The sequence below is a fragment of the Fulmarus glacialis genome, unplaced genomic scaffold (assembly GCF_000690835.1).
Source record: "Fulmarus glacialis isolate BGI_N327 unplaced genomic scaffold, ASM69083v1 scaffold9267, whole genome shotgun sequence".
NCBI classification, from domain to species: domain Eukaryota; kingdom Metazoa; phylum Chordata; class Aves; order Procellariiformes; family Procellariidae; genus Fulmarus; species Fulmarus glacialis.
Window position 1 is genome coordinate 1,127 of NW_009221259.1, and position 22,164 is coordinate 23,290.

General features: G+C 42.0%; 1 protein-coding gene across 1 annotated transcript in view; it reads left to right on the forward strand.

The window, feature by feature from the left end:
- Positions 1-3,614: 3,614 nt before the first annotated feature.
- Positions 3,615-22,164, forward strand: part of LOC104079125 (vascular endothelial growth factor receptor kdr-like) — a gene marked incomplete at its 5' end in the record, with an annotated part of 57,929 nt that continues 39,379 nt past the window's right edge. Inside the window, 3 exons of the mRNA XM_009581036.1 lie at positions 3,615-3,765; positions 6,721-6,826; positions 15,980-16,088. Coding sequence (XP_009579331.1) covers positions 3,615-3,765; positions 6,721-6,826; positions 15,980-16,088 — 366 coding nt within the window. The remainder of the gene's footprint in view (positions 3,766-6,720; positions 6,827-15,979; positions 16,089-22,164) is intronic.

Consider the following 22,164-nt stretch of genomic DNA (forward strand, 5'->3'; position numbering starts at 1 on the left):
GGGGCAAGGCTCTGCAGGAAGGTGTTCAGTGAGCCCAAGGTTAGGATAGCAGAAGGTGCTGTAGGTCAGGCTCTCGGCACAGCCGCAGAGCTTCAAAGAGAAAGGAGGACTCTGCGCTGCATTTGCTGGAGGAGGCAAGGTGCACTGCAGGGTCTGTGCAGAGGCAGCTTGCTTGTTTACTCAACTTTTGTACTGCCATTAGTCCAATGCCTGCTAAAGCTCTCCATTCCCAACAGCTTTTTTTCTGCATGCTTAAAAAACAGCAATACACATGCAAATGTTGTGTGTTGATAAAATCCACACTTCAGATGCATAATTTACGGTGCAACCAAAAATATACTTGGATTTTGGCAGTGCTTACAAATGGATTCATACCCCAAGCCTTACCTCACACCTAAACATGACTGAAGATAAAAAGGAGTTCGTGCATAATCCACCATGCTGCTTAGTAAGCAAATATGAAAGAGAAAGCAAAGCATTGTTTGGAGGAGGGAGAGAGTTATCTGAGAAATACACTACTAGGCGTACCTTAGATAATCACTGGCTTCAGGCTAAATACTCCTCATCACGCTAATGTGGAGAGCCTTTTCGCAGGTGAAACTGCTGCAGATGCCAGCCCACTGAGCCAACTATCTAGTTTGAGCAAATGTAAAAGGCCAGTACCCACCACAGAAGCCAGTTAACTTGTTTCCATCACTGATGGAGGCAACTTCTGTAAATAGGATTTGGCCCAGCAGCAAGCAAAGTGAGTGGAAAAGCTTCAGTTGCCTTCCGGGGGTACAGTAAGAGGTAAAATGGTCATGACAGTGTGCAGAGGCTTGAAAAGTTTTCAGCCCAAGAAACATCCCCCATATGAGTATACCACATTCCACATCACAAACCTGCAGTGCGGTGGGGCCGATGAAAACACCCTAACAAGCACAAAGAAGGCACATTCAAAATTGTGGAAGGGCCCCATCCCCACTGCGGTAGCGCCGCAGTTAAGAGTCATTTGCAGAATGACACCTACCACCATTACAACCTTTGCAGGGAAAAAGAGAGAGACACTTTTTAAAATTGCTTCAATTTCTGAGTGTCATGCCTATAATTAGCTATGACCACACACTGTGTTACAAGGCCCTGGAAAGAAATGATGGGGAGGCATTTTTAGCCAGCCCCTCAAGTTTTAAGAAAATCATTGCTTAAGCCTCATAAATAATAATTATTTCAATTGATGAATCATTTTGACTCATTTTAGGTTTCAAGTAATATTTAATAGTGCCATGCAGTATAGTAATTGTGGAATTAAGAATTTATTCATCACTCGTGTATGTTCTTATTTGAATTAGATCAAATTAAAATTATTATTTCTTTTTTAGAAGGGTAATCTAAATGACAGTCAACATGTTCATGATTCCACCAAGAGTTTAGAAAAATATCCTAATATTAAAAAATTGTAATCAAACCTTGTCCCCCCATACTCTTTCACACACACAAAAACACACAAACATACCATCTCCCTCCCCAAGCGTGTAAAGCTTTGTTCTTACAGCCCAGAAAGCACAACACTTAAGTAACCTTTCACATAATACTTGAGTAACCTTTCACACTGAACTTAGAGTCTCTTTCTCCAAGTGCAAATCATGCTTTTGATGTCAGTCCAGACATGCCGAACACAGGATTTGAGACTGAAAAGAAAAATGTCTGAGATAATGAAAAATGTGCTTCTCTCTCCAGGGAGTTTTACAAAATTATTTTTATGATCAGAAATAATTTACTGATGGGAAATGAGATGCCAGTTACAAGGAAATTCAACATTAGTCCCAATAATTTGTCCTGTGAATTGCTCACAAATCTCAAAGCACTTGATCAGTGATAAGTTGCATAAAACCGAGAGCGATGTCGTGCAGGAAACCCTGTGTCCATCTTACAGATGAGGATGTGAGTTTGAGAGACGCTAACCACAGTCTGAAGTACTCTCCCGTCTGCTGCCTTCTTCATCTTCTCCTTCACAAAAAACCAAACCCTCTCCCTGTCTGAAGGGACAAAGGAGTGAAGAATGGATTTTTGGAGCCTGATAGAACATCATCTGCAGGCAGATGGGGAAACAAAGCTCAACCAAAGGGGATCAAAAAAAGCAAAAGGGAATGCAAAAGCAAAACCAAACAAGGCTTGTCATTTGGGTTTTTCAAGTGAAATGTTAATCAGGACCTAATGAAGGTTCTTTAAAGCAGCTAATATTTTACTATAGCATGGGAGCTAGGATATGGCTGAACCAACTACAGTCAATAGCCCTTTCATGTGGTGGAGAAGGAAATGCTGATGCATTTTTAGGCAATGATGAGGTCAGAATATCTTTCAGAGTCTGACCTGGCAGCCATGAGAAATGGAAAGCGAAGATCCCACCAAGACACGGGATCAGCCTGGTCAGTCCTCTCGTAAGAGTAGAGGGCTGGAAGGGAAAAAAAGCTATTAAAAAAAAGAGGGAAAGGGCTCAAGATTGATGAGGTGGGCAGTAGCTCATATTTACATATCTGGGGCCTCCTTGACAGCAGAAAAAATAAGTTAACCCAAAAAACAGAAATCTAATCTACATTCACTTCCCAACTTGTCAAAAGCCCTCAGTGTAAAGCAGCCACTTGGCTGCACAGAGGTGTTCCACAGAGGGACCCTGACCAATAAATCTGTTTGATTTCCTGTTATGAGAAGCAGACAAAGAGATATGGCTAGGGATGGGCAAAGCTGTCTGCATAAGGGAAGAGCCTGTGCTTTCACCCCAAACTCAAACCCACCCTCTCCGAGGTTACGAAAAGTTCAGTTCACTTTGGGGATTTTTTAGCATTATTTCTCATCTTCGCATGTTCCCGTGGGAGCTGGAAGTAGATGGGACAAAGCATTTCTTTCCTGCTGGCAACAAGCAGCCCTGAAAGTGTCACACAAAAGTTTGTTCTTGAGAGACTTCCAGTCCAAGGGTGTGATCTTGCAACCCCTCCAGCTGTGAATAATGCAGTGACATTTTTAATGGTTTTGCTATTGGTGAGAATTTCTTGGCATTACTCTACAAGTGTTTTCTCCCCACCACTTCTTCCTTGCTTTCTTCGCCCCTTTATCCAGTGCACATTACACATAAACAGAAAAGGAAAGCAAAGTTTTCAGATCAAAAAGAGTTTTTTTCCAAAACCCTGGGAAGAACCTGCACAATGCTAACAATATTGCAGAACAGCAGCTGTTTGATAAGGTTCCTCTCAGGAGGTGACATCAGAAGTTGAATGCTATTTTGCCCACAGTACATAGACTAACAGCCTGACCCTGCAGTCCCCGACCAATAGATGTTTCATGGCATAAATTTTCTAGAAGTATACCAGGTCCATGACAACATTTGAAAGCAGTTAGGATGAATGTGGCAGCATTTCAATGTATTTTCTGAAACACCACAACTAATACCCATGTTCCTTTAAATGTGTACTTTCAGTATTGCTGGTAATTGACCTACAGCTTCAGCAACCCTCACTAAATTATCTCTCAGTGACAACAGCAAAAGGTTTCAAAACCTTTGATGGAAACAAGACCATGACTATGGATGTAAATTTGCGCTTTTGAGTTTATTTTGTTGGTGGTGTGGTTTTTCTCTTTAGAGAGACCCAAAATCTATGAAAAGGAAACTGATTTTGATAAGATTGAGCGGGTGGAATTAAGAAGCAAACACAAAATCCAGTGCACCGTAAGCGGGAATCCTGACCCGAAGATTGAGTGGAAGTGGCAGCCCTGCAGCCTCACAGACACACTGTAAGTGGACATTCCTACGGGTAAACATGTTGCAAAATAGTTTGGTAGTTTCAAGTCAGTTTTTCTTTCCAGTACATCTTATTTATCTTAGTTAAAAATCACAAGCAGTAATTCCTCACCTCAAGGGTTATGAACCCAGCAGACATCTAGTTGTGTATGATCTTCTTGGAATTACAAGCACCTTCTGTATTATCAGAATTGTGTCAAATAAGTTTAAAGTCACTAAAGATCAGGCTTGAATTTTCTTTAACTTGACCAGCAATGCCCCTCTGACTTACCAATATCTTTTCTTACACCTCTCGGATGCAGCCTACATGGTTGACAAAGAAAAAACAGATAGGTGCTTTCTGCCAAGAGGTAACACACTTTTTTCCCTTGTAAGAGCTATTGTCAGACAAACCTGCTAAAGCTTTGGCTTCATTTAGTTGCCATATGGAATTTATGCTACTTCCTAAGGGCTGTCTTCACTAGTGCACACTGGGCATGGGCTCCTGTAGCAGCATCTGTGTTGCAGAAGCTGGAAGAGGTAACCAGGCCTTCACACCTTACTGAGGACACTTCTTTGCTAAAGTCTGGGGGCAGCCTGAGGTGTGAAGCCACAGAAGCAAGTCACTGGGTCAAAACTGTCAGAGAGGAATGAGGCAAGTTAAAACACAAGATGCTTTTCGAGATTTGCCTTATACAAGTAGACATTTTCTTTGCTCCTGCTGTTATATGAGCAGAGTGATTTATAGAAAGAGGTCTTGGCTGAGGTCTGAATACTTCCCCTGGTAGCCCCAGGGGACATACAGGAGCCATGTATAACATTTCTGACTGCACTTCAACTCTTCCCTGCAATGAAAGGACTGAAGTCAGGTTTTCCATCCATAAAAAAAAATGAAGGCAGGTCTAGGAAGCAAGAGAGAAAATTGCTGGATGGTTCCTTATTTTCTCACCATTTCAATGCTTTTCCAAATGCTGTGAATGGCAAGTCATGAGACAGGGAAAAATCACAGAGAAGCTCCTTTCCCAGGTTCTCTGCTGCAGCAGTTGCAGTGATGTTGGGTAATCTAGTCTCGGGTTGGGTCTAAAAAGTGACCTTGTGTCCCTCCACAAGGGAAATAGCCCATTACCTCATTTAGGCAGTTACACTGCTCCTGCAGGAATAAAATGACAGAGATTTGTAGGCTTAGGTAGGGCTGTTGGCATCGCAGGTCAGCAGAAGGCATACAAGCTGCTGCTTCGGAGGTGTTCAACAAGAGCAGAATGGAAACATCATAAGGAAACAGGTTATGTATTCTGTAGGAAAGCCACAGAGATGACCTGAAATCTTTTCCAGACCTTTCTGTCTAGGGAGAGAGAATTGGTCATAAATTATGCCGAATTAAGCCAGATTCGAACCAGTGACCTGGTGGCAAAAGACCTCGTATAACCCTTGTTCCAGCTCTCTGACTCTCTGATCTTATCAATTTAAATACAATTGCAGAGTGGTGTCTACCTCTTCTGGCCTCCGGGGCAGCCTTATCTTTTTCCAGCAGAAGCTGTAGGAGGATTCCTGTGGGAAATGACACAGACCCCATTTCCTTCTGTTGTCTCACTTCCTCTCTCTCTCTCTTTCTCTCCCCCCTCCTCACTAGTGCACTTTGAATCCCAAAACACTGTCATTGTTCCTTATAGCTGTGATGTGATCTGCTTCCTTTGAGTTTTTTCCCTTCATCCTCAAGACAGAATTGTGCCTTGCAGGAAGTCACTCAAGACATCTTCTAATTAGGCTCTATTGAGAGCTATAAACCCTCCCTTGACCCAGGGTGTTACCCATGCATCTTGTGTGGATTTGGCAAAGGCACGGCTGATATATGGATTAGTTTTCTGCAGCATCAGGCCTTGGTCATCACCTATAGAAGCCCCTATTCATTTTACCTCCTATAATCCTAATCCGCTATGGTGGGCTTAGAGGCCGCTGGGACCGGCCATGGGAAGTACGGTGCCTCTGCTGAGGCAGAGGAGGCCATAAGGACACTTCCTTGTCGTGCATTGTGATGACTTGTGCAAGGTGCAATTGCAGCTAGTTGGGGAACTGAACTGACTTCACTAACTTGCCATCACAGAGTCACAGTTTGTAACACCCAGCCGTGCTGGACTGGAGCTGAACTGGCAACTTTAAAATGAAAGGCTTCCTCGAGTTGCACAGCTGGCAGCACCCTCAGCCAGGATGCCTGGAGCTCTAGCTTTGCTGAAGCCTTTGCACTCCTAAGCATGAGAAGGCCTGTGTCTCTGCTTAATTATTCCAAGGGCTGTAGTTAAAGAAGACAGAAAAGCCCTTTGCCTTGGATGGTGCAGGTATACCTTTCTGAATGATGTGCTACATACACTGCTCTTTGCCCATAATTCAAAACTGAAGATTGATAACTGACTGAGATACGGTTATCTTCTGGGGAATATGCAATATTAAAGGAGCCTTCCGCTACTGTTATCCCAGTATTTATCCATTCTACTCCCTCAGCCTGCACTTCATGTTGGAAAGCTGAGCAGATAGACAGACACGCTCAGCAACATTCACCTCCCACAGTTTTGAATGACTGGCATTTTGAATTTTGAAATGCACTGCAAGTGCTAACAGAGCACTTAAAAAGCCACAGCTGCATTGAGTTGGAGTATAACTCATATTAGCCAGATTAAACTCACATGATTTAATTAGTTGTCCAGTATTTTCTATTTTCAATCTTCAGAAAGTTTAGGGGGTTTCCTTGCTGGTCATATACTGATCTTTGTCTACCTCTGTCAAGGTGCTTTGTAAATTACTTTGAAATGTTGCGATGAAGGAATACAGTAGTTTCCCGAAGAGGTAACAATCTCCAATTTTTAAGACCTAAGACTACTGTCTAAGAATGACATTCTCTCTCTTTAATAATGCCTCCCTGGGTTATCTGCAGTGAGTTGGGTTCTTGAACACCACCTTTGCTTTTCTACCTCCAGATGCAACCCCGATGGGCAAAAAATTGTGGTTCAGGAGAACATGTTCATAGGCAACAAGATCGGAAGCATTGAAAACTTAACCATGAAGCATGGGGATAAAAGAAAGGTATGTGTCTGATGAAAATCTGAGCAATGATGTCATGGAATAGCAGTGGGCTTTATGGAGGGGACGCTGCGCTCACACAGAGCTCTCTGCCCACAGTTCCCAAGCTGCTGCGGGTTGTTAGCATGCTTTAAATTCCACAGCCCTGGGATCATTTTCAGATCTCTGCTGTTTATAAATACCGGGATTCTGACAATGATGTCACATACCCTGTTTAAAACTCTCCAAAGACTTTTGGGTCAAAAACCTCTCTGTCTCCCTCAGTCTTGAGAAAGTGTAAGACTGGTTCAGTGCAAGAGGGGCCCTGTGAAGCGCACACAACTGATAAGGACTCTGAGTTCATTAAAATGCTTAGCACTTAGAGAGCACTTTGTACTGCCCAACCTTGCCTACTCTCCCAGTAGCAGGAGTTAAACAGCTGTGTAATTTAAGAGGCCTATGGTGGCCAGAGGTAGCTGGCCTGATTTTCAAGGTGTGTAAATTCCTGCAGTACCTGCCTGTTTCAGATGGAGTTGTCAACGTTTCTTTACCCATTTGCATTGCCAACCATGTTACCAAGCCAATGAAGGTGGGAAGACCTCCTTCCTTCCACACTTCCCTGCCTGCTTCCCCTTCCAAACAGCACCAGGAGCACACTTCCTGCATGAACTGCAAAGATCCCAGCCATGAATTATCCGTGTTAAATGCCTCCCGGGTACCTGTGGTGATACTGAGTGATATTGTTTACACACATCCATGCTAATCCTTGAGAAATTGCTGCAGCTGTTCTGCTCTAGATTCACAGACTTCTGGCTATGCCTTGGAGAAGATACTGTGGTCTGGCTCAGACAGTTGTTTTACCCCTGTTGGACTTATAGAGGTTTGTGGCTGTAGGAGTGGGTTTGCAACTACAGGTTTTGAGATGGATGCTCCAGATAGTTTACTGCCTAATCCTGCAAGGTGCTGAACGCTGCAGTTCATATCCCAGTATACGTTAAAGCATATGATAATTCTTGGGCTATTCCCATGCTTAAAGTTAAGCACAAAGCTAAAGTGCTCTTCTGGATTGGGTCCAGACTAAATCAGCATCTGGCAGGATCAGTGCCTTAGCCATCTGCTCTTTCTCATGGAGACTTTCCAGCTCTAAACATAATCTAAACCAGAGCTCTGAAAACATGGAGGTTGGGCTGGGAAGGAGAAAATCAGTGTTCGCATTTCATTCCTGAGTTTTCCCCTTGCTGGAAGATATTTATAAATCAGATTTATTTAGATGGCATAGTGCTCCTTGAGCTTTGTTTGTAATGTATTCTCTAAGAATTTTAGATCTTAGGTAAAAGCAACTACCTACAAAGTGCTAATTACTACTAAAAAATGGAGGCTGCTGACATGTACCTACAAAGTTTCTTCCTTTTCTAAAACTTTCTGTTTGCTGCATGGACTGACAAGAGTTCTGCAGCTCTCATGGCTACTGTTTCTCTCCATACATACCGTCTGTCTAAATATATGATCTGGTGTCCAAGAGCTTAGTTTGTATCTGATGATCAGTCTTAAAGTTATGTTAGTCCCCATATAAAAGTGAAGGGTTTCACAATTGCTGTGACTCAAAAAATACCTGTTTGCTGAATTGTCCCACATGCTGGGATAGTGAGACACCTCAACAACACAAAATTAGAAACATTTTTCTTTGTTTTATGCATACATATACCACTCCCATTTCTTCTTTTACCAACTTTGCTGAGGCAAATATGCAACTGGGCGAGATTTTAGTCTGCTGGTGGACTTAAGATGGGATTTGGCTGCAGTCTCTGAAGGAGGTGTTTTAGGAGTGCCACAGAGCTCCTGGATCCAGCAGGGCACTCCAAACACATCTTCAGTCTATGTTAGTTCATGATTAGGGACTTCCCAGCTTTCCCCCATCACCCAATTTCCCTAGAAAGAAAAGGTGCAGCAATCTCCAGGTACAGCAATCAGCGGAGAAATAGTGCTCCACTCCCGCAGAGGACACCATAGCACCTACCCACAGGTCAGTCCTGACATCACCATGTGCCTGAGTTTCTTGCCTGTAAAACATGGTGGATGCTAGAGTGCTAGGAGAAGGGAGGCGCAACTGCTTAGTGGAAATGAGGACCATGAGACAACCTCAGTACAAGGACCCCATGCAGTCCTCAGAAGGACTCCTCTTGTTCCCTAAGAGCTTTGCTGCTGCTCACATCTTGAGTACCACAAACAGCCCCGAGGCTGCTCCTCGCTCTGCCCTGCACAGCCATCTTTGCTCTTTCTACAGACTCCAGGCATCCTAAAGTATTCATTTTTTAGACATGTTCAAAAGCTCAGCCTACAACCCTTTAGCTTAAGCTTTTACATATTTCATTATTAAAGTTTCATAAAAATACTTCTTTACAAGTTACATAATTTTACAATTTATAGTATATTCATTATTTTCATCTCCTGCTGACCCACTGGTTGAAAACACATTCTGAGGTGTTTCCTAATAATTTTTATGTCCTGATTAAGATTTATTCAAATTAATAAAACTACATTTTATGAATCTCAGGTTTCAGCACTTTGTCTCCTTGCTTACATTAGCAGACAATTCCTCTCCTTCCCCCTTTCTGAAGTCCAAGGCTATCTGTGTTAGGTAGAGTCTTTAGATAATAGAATATAATTCAAAAAAAGACACTGATGAAAACTCATAGCCTTCAGACTTTTCCTGTGTTTTATCAGTCATTATTCCCACCAGAAATGGAATAGACAGGAAACAGCCCAATCCATTCCCACCATGTCCTAGCAAGTAATTCATCTGCATTGACTAGCCAGATGAAATAATAAAGATATTGGAGTCTGACTGAGCATGGCTTTTATTGACTGTGTTATGAAGCTGGGATTAGCTGAGATTGGTTATTTTTCCTGTGTGATTTGAGCCTGTACAATGATAGCTGGAGTCTCAGAGAAGAAGGTGGAATTTACCTAGGCTCTAAGATTTGTCAGCATCCCTAGAGTTCACCCTTGAAGAACTGTAGCAATGCATGCTGGTTCAGCAACATATGAAAAAACGCATTAACTTTTTAGAGCTGCTAAAAATATGGGAACAAACCCCCAGAAATTACCAGATCCAGAATCTTGCTCAAAGGCTAGCTTGCAGGCCAGCAAGCAAGGATTTTTCCAGCAGACCACTGATGCTTGATGTGATCTTTGATCACATCAAGATCTTTAGACATCTATTTGACAAAAGTGGCATGTAAAATTGAGGTCTCTTGTCATCTTCGTCATAATGATTATTCCATTATAATTCCACAGATGGAGAAGTGAATTTCACCCCTCCTGTCTTCTAAAGGCTGAGTCTCATTCCTAAAGAAAAGCATGTTATCATTAACATTATGATGTACTGCGCTGAAGTTTTGGTCAAATAGCGGTTGAGGCAATTGCATCGTGCTAGTTTAATTTTCCCAGTGGTTTTGAGTCAATATTGAACTTTTCACTTTGTGATTTAAACTACTGTGTAGCTACCTCTGAAGACTGCATTTTAACACCAGGTGAAACATCCATGATTGCATGAATTGCCTGAATTTCCTCTTCAAGTTGTAAGGAACTAGATCACTATTTTATTTTCTTTCCTTTTAGTAAACTGAACATACTGGTCTGAGCTTGGGAGAACAGGACATAAGAGAAAAGAATAGCAAGATCCATACATAATTCAGTCTCATTGGGGGTTTCTATTCATCTCTTTTCTTCCTTTAATGTATATACGAGACAGTCGCCTGACCATGTGGATGTTTCTGCAATGAAACTCATACACCTCTTCTGCTGGTGAAATTCATAACCACTCAAGAAAATTGACCAAAAAATGCCAGGTTTAAACCTTCTGAAGGAACAAAAAGACTACATTAGAGTAGTGGGATGCGTTTGGTGAAAAGTATGTGAGCAACTCAGGAGGGCTGTTTAAATCTGTCACTCTGTGTGGGTGCCCGTTTCAGTGAGCTCCCGCAAGCCTTGTCACATTAGTCTCTGGCAGGGGAAGGTGAACAGTCACGCGGCTGGGTTTTTGAACAAAGCATCCAGTCTCTGGGAGACTAGCCCATATGTTTCAGGCACTACCCAAGCACAGGAGCACATCAACTACTACACTGTCCTTGGCAGGTTTTCTTGAGAGAGCCTGGCTAGCAGCAGGGGCATAAGAAATGGCCCTCTGTCTTCCCTGCCCTCTTAAATTCATTAGCTGCAATCACTGGGTGCGAGGAAGAAGCATGGGGGTGGTAATTGCTCATGACTAGCCTGCACCTACCCACCTGTCCTAGGGCCAGAGAGTGATGAGTCCATCCATACTAGAAATGTATACCAGTTCCTCCAGAGGCACCTCAAACCTCCATTTTTCCCCAGTTTCCTGCCCTGTCCAGCACCTTTCCTGATCACATGGTACTACCATCAGCTCTGCCATACTCTGTGAGGAAGGCAATGATTGTTCTCATTTTACAGGGAGAGAAACGCCCACTGCCAGAGATGAGAGCAAACCCTAGAAGTTCTCAGTCAATTCACAGACTTCTCTTATCACTTGTCCTCGGTCCATGTTTTGAATGAATGAACTAAGATCATGGATCAGAATTGTCAGGCTATAAAAAGAAGTGTTATTCTGTGCCATTCAAGTAGATGGATCGGGAGCTAGCTGAATATTTTCTTTGTGGGGTCTCTGGTGAAGTTCCTATAATTTCATCTCCCTCTAGCCACCTCCACCCCAGCTCTGCCAGAGTTAGACAGCTGAGAAGTTTTCCACCCACTTTTTCTACTCCTCATCCTCGCCCACATATAGCTAACGAAGTGAAAGAGAGAAGAATTGTTAACTAAAACCGTTGGAGGGAGGGATTAGACAAAAGAAAGAGAAAGCAAGGAATAACAAGATATATTAATTCATGCTGGCTCCAGCTTAAAAAAAGGTCTTGCTGCTCTGTCCTTACTACAAGATGTCTTAAAACACTCATGGTATATGACTGTGGAATGTTATTTGGCTGCTTCTAAAATAGCTTGTTTTTATCAGTTCGGGAACATTACAATGCAAGACATATGGACTTTATTGAACTATTCCATTATGAGTTTTCCCAGCAGCAATGTCTATTTACTTGTCATAGCTGTTCTTCAGAGATCAGTCATTTTATTTCTTTTCTTATTGAGTTTTAAACTTAGCTTATTCTTTTATAGTAATTATTTATTAGCTAATAATCCCTTCTTTGGGCTCGCAGTATTGGGTGGCCTTTAGGTTAAGTAATAGGAAATGGAGCCCTTTACTCCCAAATTCAACACAGGCAATCAAAACTGGTCCAAAGGATGTTTGGTGTTTGGTATGCAGTGAACTCACAGGATCTCAGTCCAGCTCCCACTAGGAAGATGTCTAGACAATACATGCCAATAATTTGTTATTAATTACCATTGGTTCCAGCGCAGTCTGCACAGAAGCTAAGGACTGAACAGCCACATAGTTTGTGCTACCACTTGTGGCTGGAGTACATTGACAAGCATTAACTGTCGTTTAGTCAGAACTGCTCCTGACTAGGACATGGAGTGGAAGGTAAACTAAAAAGTGCGAACTTCCAGGCTGTAAATAGTTCATGAATAGTAATTTCACTGAAGAGATACAATGTTTCAAGGCAATTGCAGATTTCACATCAGGATCATTATTTAGGCTTAGCAGAAAGTGCTGTGCTCTGTCTGGGATCAGAGTTTTCTGAGTAGAAGGCATGAGTGACAGCTTTGATGTGAGCCCTGCTTTAAGTAAGAGGTCGGACAGGAGACCACCAGTGGTCCTGTGCAGCCAAGGTCTTTCTGTGATTTCATGAGTCTAGATGTGGCAAATGCCAACATGTCTCAAACTTTTCTATCCTGGCTCTGATTTCCAGGAATGGAAAATACTTTGCCAGGTGCATGGACTAAGTGCACAAAGTAGATTATCCCCTCAGAATTTTTTCTACTCCATACTAACAGTCCCCAAATGCTGGGACTGTGCCACTCCACTGAGAGAAGTCTGCTAACAGTTTTCACTGTTAGTAATGGGAAAAGATTCCTATGTTTGGTTGCTTGAGTTCAAACCATTTTCTCATTCAACTTCTTTTTGCAGACTTTCCTTGAAATGGTTGTATTGAAAGTATAGCATTGTATACCCTAAATGCAATACGGCATTTAGAAGAACAAAATCCTTACCCCTACCTGCCACTGTGACCAAATACAGACAAATTTCAAATTTTCAAGTTTGTTCAACTTGGATTGCCTACAGGTGATGAACCACTGCCAAAACATCGGCATTGTGGATACTATGGGGTTTAACATCTGGGTTAAGAGAGGTTACTTTTCAATGGGATCTCCTTGATTGATTTCAATGGGATATCCTTATCTACAGATACTTCAAAAAGCAGATACCACTGCTGGCTTCCTAAATGTTTCTTTCAGGTTCCCTTTGGTAAAAGACAAAACTATGTGGTCTTATAGAAGGAGAGAGGATTTGGATGCCCTTTGGTATAGCATGTGTGTGTTCCAAAGCATCACTCTGTTGCGGACTAAACCAGGATTAGGTTAGTTTGGCAACTGAGAACTTTATTTAAGATGCTGGAAAGATAACTGGACTCCCAATCTCAGGGATTCACCCGGGAACACACAGCTAGAGTGAAAAGCTGATGCATAATGATTTCAATGGATTCATCTTATTACAAGAAAATCACTTAAAATCCTTCATTTCTGGCTCTGAAATCACATATATTTTTCTGCTGGATGCTGCTGGTTTAAAAGTCACATTTTGGAGGTCGCTGGGAGGTGCTAGTTCTAAGACAAGACAGTAAAGTACATTATCTCTTGTGCTCAGGTGTGTAGCAAACTGGTATCCAAGTGCATAACAGTGATTTTGAGCATATGAACAAGCAAATTACTTTTTCTCTTTTCCTCAGTAAATTTTTCCCAAGAATTTGTCCCCAGATTGTTTCCTGCCATCATTTTAACATCTTTTTCACCTTCACATCTAGACACAATTGAGATTAGCTAAGATGAGGTCTCGGTATAGCTATTTGCTCTTTTTTTTTTTCCCCATGTCAGGCTTTTCTTGAGTTATGTAGTTAGAGACACTAGCATCTGTGTGTGTTCATGAGCATATGTATGCATTTACCTCTGGGCCACCGAACACAGCTTGAGGTATTGCATCAGTTTTCAGAAGAGTCACAGTGTCACCCTTAACACTTTGGACATATTCAAAAAAGGATAATTACATTCCCCTTTATGATTTTAACTGGCTCTACAGTATTATTCTCGACTTCTCATCTAGAGTTGTCACTTAGCAAGACTAATAGCTGTTAAATAGCTGTCCAAATTTATCCCCTTCTGTCCTCAGCACGTACATTTATATTGGCTTTTTCTGTTCCCAAATATAAAATTCTAAGATCCATGAGAAGAAAGATCTTGGTCCTGATTCCGCAGTAATTCAAAAGGCAGTGTCTACTGCTTAACGTCAGGGGTAGTGCTCTGAATATGTACTTGTTAATAACCTGTGGCATTAAGCCCACTGCTACGGGAATAGAAAAAGGAGGAGGAGCAGACTGCTTCTCTGGGTGATTTTATATCCAAGTTAGAGCTATTTTCACATCATAAATAAATCAGAACTGCACAGCTCTTTCTTCAGTGGACACCAGAGGGAGCTGGGTTTACTGGTCTCCTGTTTTCACCCCTAAATTTGGTTTGTCCCTATTCTTGGTTAGTTTCTGTGTTTGATGCTCATGAAAAGTAGATACTTTTCCACTTGCCCGTTATTCTGCTGAAAATGTTCCCCATTAAAATGTAAAATGCACATGGGATCAAAACCTTTGAAACTCATTTGCCTACAGGATTTAAAGTGCCAAAGCTCAGAAAATCTTAAATAACTCTCTGAAAATACATCCCGCACAGCTATAGACACATTCATGGTGCAGCTTTATGAGGAGTAAAAGAATGTCTTGTGTGAGTTTAGTTTAGGATATTAAAAAGAAAGTCCAGAGATGCTTTTGTGCACTTCAAAGCACTCTCTGGAGATAAGGACAAAGGGCCAGAGGGTGTTATAAGTTTTGATTCTCAAAGTCCTTAGAGAGGACGGCAAAGAAAGTAATATTCATTCCAAATGTGAGGGCTCAGAGTTCCTCAGGTGCATGGCTGCAGGGTAAGCAAAGTAATCTTGCAAGAACATCTCTGTCTTGGTGGGTTAGACCCTGCTTTCTTGCTAGCAGCCCAAAGGAAGTACTAGAAATAATTAAAGCAATGACCTGTGGATAGTCCTCCATGAGCTTGTGATGTTGCATCATGACAGGTACAGGGGAGTGCCATATGGCTGGCTCCTCATTAAGAAGGCCCTATACAGAAGCAGGGGCTTAGGATGTTTAAGGAACACGAGTTCTTAAAGATGTGTTTGAGTTCAGCCCCATAAGTAACTGAACCACTTCCTTTTTCTACGTGGTGAAGCTCAGGACAAGTGTTCCTTCCTTCTCCTTCATGATCCTCCCTTTCCTTCTGCATTTGCCAAGTGTCTTAGCACAGGCAGCTTCTCCAGAGCTTCCTTACTTACGACACAAGTTCTGGTAAGACTCTGAGGAAGGGTTATGGAATCAAGGGGTTTCCAAGAACAATTTATAAGAGTGAGCTGGGGCCCAAAGGGGCCACATCCCTCCCTCCCTTCTCTGGGGTTATAGCAAAGCAAAGCAAAGCAAAATCTTGCAATATTCTTTATACCATATCCATATAAACGACATTGCAAATGTGGGTGTCCTGTTACCCACAGAAACCATAACTGAAAAGCAGAAAAGAAAATAGGTGGATATGGGGCTTCATTTCCAGTATCTTAGATGAATCTTCCAGCTTTTTGCTGCTCTTGTCGCACAAAGACCTTGGCAGTATGTCAAAGGAGAGAGGGAACCCTGTTTTTCATGGGGGAGACAGGAAGAAAAGAAGGGGAAGGTTTAGGAATGAGGAGGAAAAAGAATTAATTGGGCTGAGGTGATGGGAGATGAGAGACCAAAAACCTAATAGAAGCACTTGCCTGTTTGTGAGCTTCACTCATTACTACAAACTCATTTGTTAACTGTTTTTCTACCATAAAACATATACTTATGGGCCACTCTTAAGCCTCTCTGCTAAGCCTACACTGCACTCAAAGCCTTTACTTTTTCTCTCTTTGCTTGGCAGATTGTGAGCACACTAACTATGGAGAACAGCAGTGCATCAGGAATCTATTACTGTGTGGCTTCAAACAAGATCGGCGAAGAAGAGAGGAGCATTGAGTTCTACGTCTCAGGTAAACAACACAAGAGACACTACACAAAAACTAGATGCTGATGATCTGATTTACCTTAAAGTTTTGTATGGCTGGTGAGTGCTTGTTAAAACTTCTGGGAATCCCTGCATGTTGTGTTTTCAGAGTACTCCCAATCACACCGTCCCAGGCTCTTCACCATGTGCAAGGTTGGGTCCTGCGTCAGTGCACAGCTGAGTTTGACATGTCCAGCATCAGATCTGATGCCCCTTTTGCCCTTTGCAAGCTGCAGATGCAGGCCCTGAGTCTAGCTGCCTGTCTTAAAGCATCACTCATGACATTTAAGCGCTGTCCTCATGAAACCTCTAGCAAAAGCTAAGTCCTTTGTAGTCTTCCAAAGGCCTGAAGCCTCTCTCTGACTCAGGAGAACGGTTGGTCTCCAATTAAGTCAGCAGACATAGCAAAGGTGAGCAAGGCCAATATTCAGACCTAATCCAGGGCTGATATCACTGGGAGTTGTTGTGACATTGGATCCCTGCCTGAGCAATTAGCCTTTCCAGTGCCCTTTAAGGAGGGAGGAGGTGGACATGCTATTTTTCCAAAGAACACAAATCCAAACAAATATCTGCTTAACCTTTCAACACAGAAATTCTTTAGTAGTGAGATCAAGACCTACATAATGCTTTTAGGAGAGATGGGAGTTTAAAAAAAGAGAAGAGTCCAGGGACAGCCTTGTTCAAGTGCTTAACCAGAACAAACTGAATCATTTCTATGCTCACTTTCTGGATGAGTGGACGTTGGCTGGTAGAATTTGCATCAAAATAACAATTTTTAGAACAAAGAGTGCAGAAGTGTCCTGGAAGGTAAATGTCTGATTCTCACTACTTGGTTTCTTCCCCGTGAAGCAAGTTCTGAGGGCAAAGCTTGCTGGTGGCAGTGCTCTGCACTCCTCTGCCTCTCTTGCATCCTGTGTTGTTTTACTCCATTGCTCTAAAGTAATTGAGCACATTTCAAATCGGGCTAACCAAAAAAGGGCTCTCTAAACATTGTTACCATTCTTATTATACAGAAGTGCTAATATGAAAAATGTCATCCAATGATAATGAAGCAGGGGAAAGATTTCACCTCCATTTACAGCTTCTTTGTACTATCCCAATGCTTATGGGGACAGAAGAAGGTTTAAGCCTCCAAAAGATATTTTCCAAAGCTCTAACTCTTATTTACTTAGGAAAAAGCCCTTCAAGTTGCATTTTTGGGACATACAGCTCAGACATAAGAGGTCCTCAAGATGTCCAAGGCAGGCTGAAGACCAGCTATTAATTTTACATTTCACCACTTCCAAGTGTTGAGTCTTCACGTGGGTTTGTTTCTGCTCTGAATTCTGCCAGCTATTATGTTTGGATGGGTTACTCAAAGCCGTATGTTCCCAAGCTATTCACAGTACCTTGTAATACTTGGTGACTAAAACCAACGCTGCAGCAACGAAACAAGCAACTAGCATAAGGTCAGATTCAAAGGGTTAGATCAATCCACGCACCTTTCACAACTATGTTTTATTTTAATAATAGAGTTATGTAGGGTTTTTTTCCCCCCACAGTGAGCTAATATTTCAGATTTTTTATTTTAAGATCAATCTAGCCATGTTTTGAGACACAAATATTTTAATCATGCAATTTTAATTATGAAGGAAATGAATCACTGGACAAAATTACTGACAGCAGTTATGGTGGATATGTTTCCACCAAAACAGACCAAGAGGTGAACAGGGCTTGGCAAGACAGATATATTCTTGCCTGTGAAAAAAAGACGGTGAGTCTGTACCATTCTGGGGAAGAGGCAGATGCTGAACAAGCATGACTGACTTTTATAAGTGCTGTGTTTAAAAATAGTGGTGTTTATGGATTAGAAAGAAATGAAATCTTTCTAAATGTGGCCATCCTGATCCTAAAGTAGGTCATGTTGCAGTGGTAAAATAGCAGCAGAGTGACCTGCTGCTGCGTTTCTTTACATGATGGTCCTCTGCTGAGTAATGCATATTATCCAACAAGTGGCCAGACTGCTATAAGAGCTGCTGCTGAAGGTCTACTTCACAGATGGAAAAAAAAGCACTGTCTTCTACTGGGTGCACTTGGAGGAGGCTAAGCGACTGCCAGGTTACTCTCACCAGAAGTTGCCTCTAGTCTCAGTGTTGGAGGGACATTCAGGGACAGTTTGTGAGGTACCAAACGGGGGGAAGTCCAAAAGCATATGGCTTTAAGCAGGCCACTTTACAATTGCTAGGCTGATTAATTTTATGCGGCTTGAACCTAAAAGCTGAGATAAAGGCTGAGTTAAAGTCTGAGAGCACACAAGCAATGTGTGGGCCTTTAGGACAATGTCTAGCAAATGTTTGTAGCACTTCACAGTGCTCTGTTCTCTGCAAAACAGCTGCTAGTTGTGCGACTCCACAATTAATTCAGCAATTTGTTGATTTTAAAGACCTGATCTCTCATTATCTCCTACCGACAAACAAGCTGGTGGATCCTGAGCTGCTTTCAAACATTTTGGCTGAATTGAGCTTAATTAACTTCTCCCTGGTAAGAAATCTGAAGATGATACAGAGGCTAAACTCTCTTCTTCCCTCAAAAACTTGTTCCACTAGGTCAGGGTTGAAATGTTTTGTCAGGACATGGCAGAGTGTTATAGGGAAACTTCATCAGGTGTTGTCCGCACTGCACCTGCTTTCTGGGGACATGCCTTACTTCAGTCTGGTGTTTTCATCACCACCACATTCATTTCAGAAAAATATATTTATCCCAATGGAATAATGTCAACAACCATTTTGTTCTTCCACCGCAGAGCCCCCACAAAAACTCCCACGGACACTAGAAATAGTACTGGTATCTATTTTTAAATCATTTCTTTGCCAGCAGAATTCATTTCAGTGAAGGGTCAACAGGGTTTGGAGATCACACTGAAACCAAACCATATAAGGGGTCCAACGTGATGAGAAATCTTATCATTCAGTGACAGCCCTGAAGGCTCTCTGAGCTCTTCCTGCAAATGTCCTGACTGTCAGTGTCCCACTGAAGCTCTCCTAAAGCTGTTCATGGCAGCAGAAACTCCCATAGCAATGCAGTAGCAGAGTTATCCATCATGTCCTGGCCTAACTCTTATTCCAGTATTTTTCTTTTGTGTAAATCCTTTTTACTGTTTCTTGTGGAAACAAAATCTCTCTCTTGCCTATCTTGCCTACCACAGTTTTGACACCAGTGTTCCTATTTAAGTCAGATGACTATTTTGTCATTGGCGGAGGCAATGTGGGCGAGCCATCAGATACTCAGAACTGCCTCATGTCATTGCCCACCACCGGTTATGCACCACAGGACACTTAAGGCAGACTGCAACCTTCCTAGTGCAGTGAAAAGCTGACCTGATGTCTCCTGGATGTATTCTCTGCCATGAACAAGTATTATTTACTTTCTAATCTCTGGTCTGCACCTTGGAAAGGGCAACTATATATTACTGTAGGTCCACAGTAAACCAAATTCTAGCCTTTATATCATTGTACTACATACAACAAAATGGGATCCCGCCCATATGAAACCTCTGAATGTTCTTGGAATATAAATGAATTATGATAAGAATAACAAATAATAACAAAAGCCCTTTTTCAAGGGCTTATCTGATTGCAAAAACAACTCAAAAAAATGGAGTTAAAGATTTATACCAGAAAGAAAATATTATATTTCAAACATGAGATAAAAATCCGCTATCAGATACTAGAACAATGTATGAACTGGGCTGTTCTACAACTGCTTGCCACTCTCAATTTGTTTATTCCTGACATGTTTGCAGGATTTATTAAAAGCTCTGCGCTGTTTCAGATGGTAGGGCTCACCCTTTCTTTTTCTCACTCTCCCTACATGCATATGCCTGATGGCAACCCCCCCACCTTGACAGGCACAGGGATGGAATTTGGGAAAGAGCAGAAGTTTTGAATTACACAGATTATTGTGCAAAGCACAGGAAATTAAAACCAATTAATTCCTTGTAAATACAAATGGAGCCAGACTTTCTTTTGATTTATGCTGACTTTTTACCTTCCCCCAATGGCTTATTTCCCTATTTTGCCATGGAATCCCGCACAGTCGAGAGTGAAATTCGCGGCTACTACACTGTAATACAATACGAAAGACAAATGTTTGGTGACTGCTGATAAAAGAGAAAAGGCCCCATGGTGCATTCTTTTAGCCAACTTATTAGGAGTCTTATAAAATACTGTATCTGTTCAGAGAAAGGAAGTTAATCACTGCTCAGGTTCAAGATTGTGTAAGCAAAGTAGTCTAAGAGATGAACTGACTTATAATGTGCTCTCAAAGCTGCAGTTACTCCCCAGATAATCCAGGTAGGAGGAGAAAAGAGAGAGGAGAGCAAGAGAGACTTTTTTTTTTCCTCTCTTTTTCCTTCCACTGTAATGAAAATCAATGAATATTCTATTGGAGCTGAAAGAGCTTCTTGAAAGGCTAACAAGATGGAAGAGAACAGCACAGATTCCAGCTAAAAATATTCAAAATGCTAAATAAAGAATGTCAGTAGAAGAAATGATAAGAAAAACAAGCCAGTCCTCTGCTCCCAGAATGTCAAGTTGGTAGAAAAAACCCTGCACTGGTGAAGTCCAGCAGCAAGGCAAAACTATCGAGCATCCTTCACAATTTAGGGCTGGGAAATTAACACGTCAAATTCATTGGGAATTTGCACCAAAATGTCCGAGATCTCTGGGCGCTCCAGCCCATGCTGTCACTGCCATACACAAACCAATGTCTTATCCCAAGAGATGCAGTATTTCCCCTGGGATGGGCTTTCTCCCACAGCATTCAGAGAAACTCACCCTGCAAAACAAACGGGGCTGCAAGATGTAAGAAGAAGTTCTCCTGAAAAAAAGGCTCCCTGAGAGGCAGAAGCAAGGGCGAATGGGGCTGCCAGCCTAACCGCTTAAGGCCAAAGTTTAGCTTGCCCTGCACTGTGTTTTACCCCAGGTAATGTGACCAAACTCCTACCTCGTCACTTTACCTGGAATCCCTTTATACTTTCACTGAGACCCAGCACTTAGCATCATAGGATAATTCAGGGTGGAGGGGATCTCAGGAGGTCTCCCAGACCATTGAGCTTACTAAAGAACCGAGTCTAACCAAAGATCCATCTACCTTAGTGCTATAACTCTTGCTGGAGCAAATAGCAAATGCTTAGAAGAGAAACTAAGAAAAAGGCAAGTTAAGAAGGCACTTTTTCCCTATTTTGGTTTGACGGATGCAGGAGAGATGCTGAGATGCTGCTCATGCCACATCCCAGTGTTTTCACTGGACCTTAATTCCTCCTGTTTAGAGAAGTTCTGCTGGCCTCAGACTTTTCCCCCTTTTTGATAAGCATCATCTTGACATGTTGGAACCACAGGACATCAGATATGAAGAAAGGTTGTATTACACAAGTCAGTTTGAGTGTGCAGCTAGCACTAAGCAAGAAAGAGAGCAACTGAGCCTAACAAAACACCGCACAAAGTAAACTGAAATTTCATGAAAAGGAAAGAAAAGGAAAATAACAATTTCCACAGCTGTGGCCTGAGGGGTGTCTTCTCTTTTTGGATCTTTTGTAAAACATTTCTGGTGCCAATCTTTAAAAACCATGAAGCAAAGCTTATTGGTTCTATTCCAGATGACTTGTGAAGAAGACAGGCTTTTAATCATATCTGAAAGCTCCTTCAGGGCTCTGTATTTTATACAATATATGGTTTATTATAAGGCAGATTGGGTTATTTCAACAGCCTTACTATTTATGCTCATCTATAGCTTTGTCAGAACTTTTTGCAAGAGTTTGCAGCGTAAGCCCCTGGCCAAATTCCAGCTCCCATGTGGAATTTGTCAGATTGCAAGTGCAATGCATACTTGTTCCCCTTTAACTTCTGTCCTTCTCAAAGTACCATCCATTTCATCCTAGCTTGAGAAAGCATCTTACTAATAGCTTAGTACTGAAGCAACAATCTGTCAGATTTATTGCAAACACTGTTCATGTTCAGAAGGTAATCCAGAGCAAGTCCTCCCAAAGTATCCCGTCTCCATACTACACCTGGTAAAATTTATAA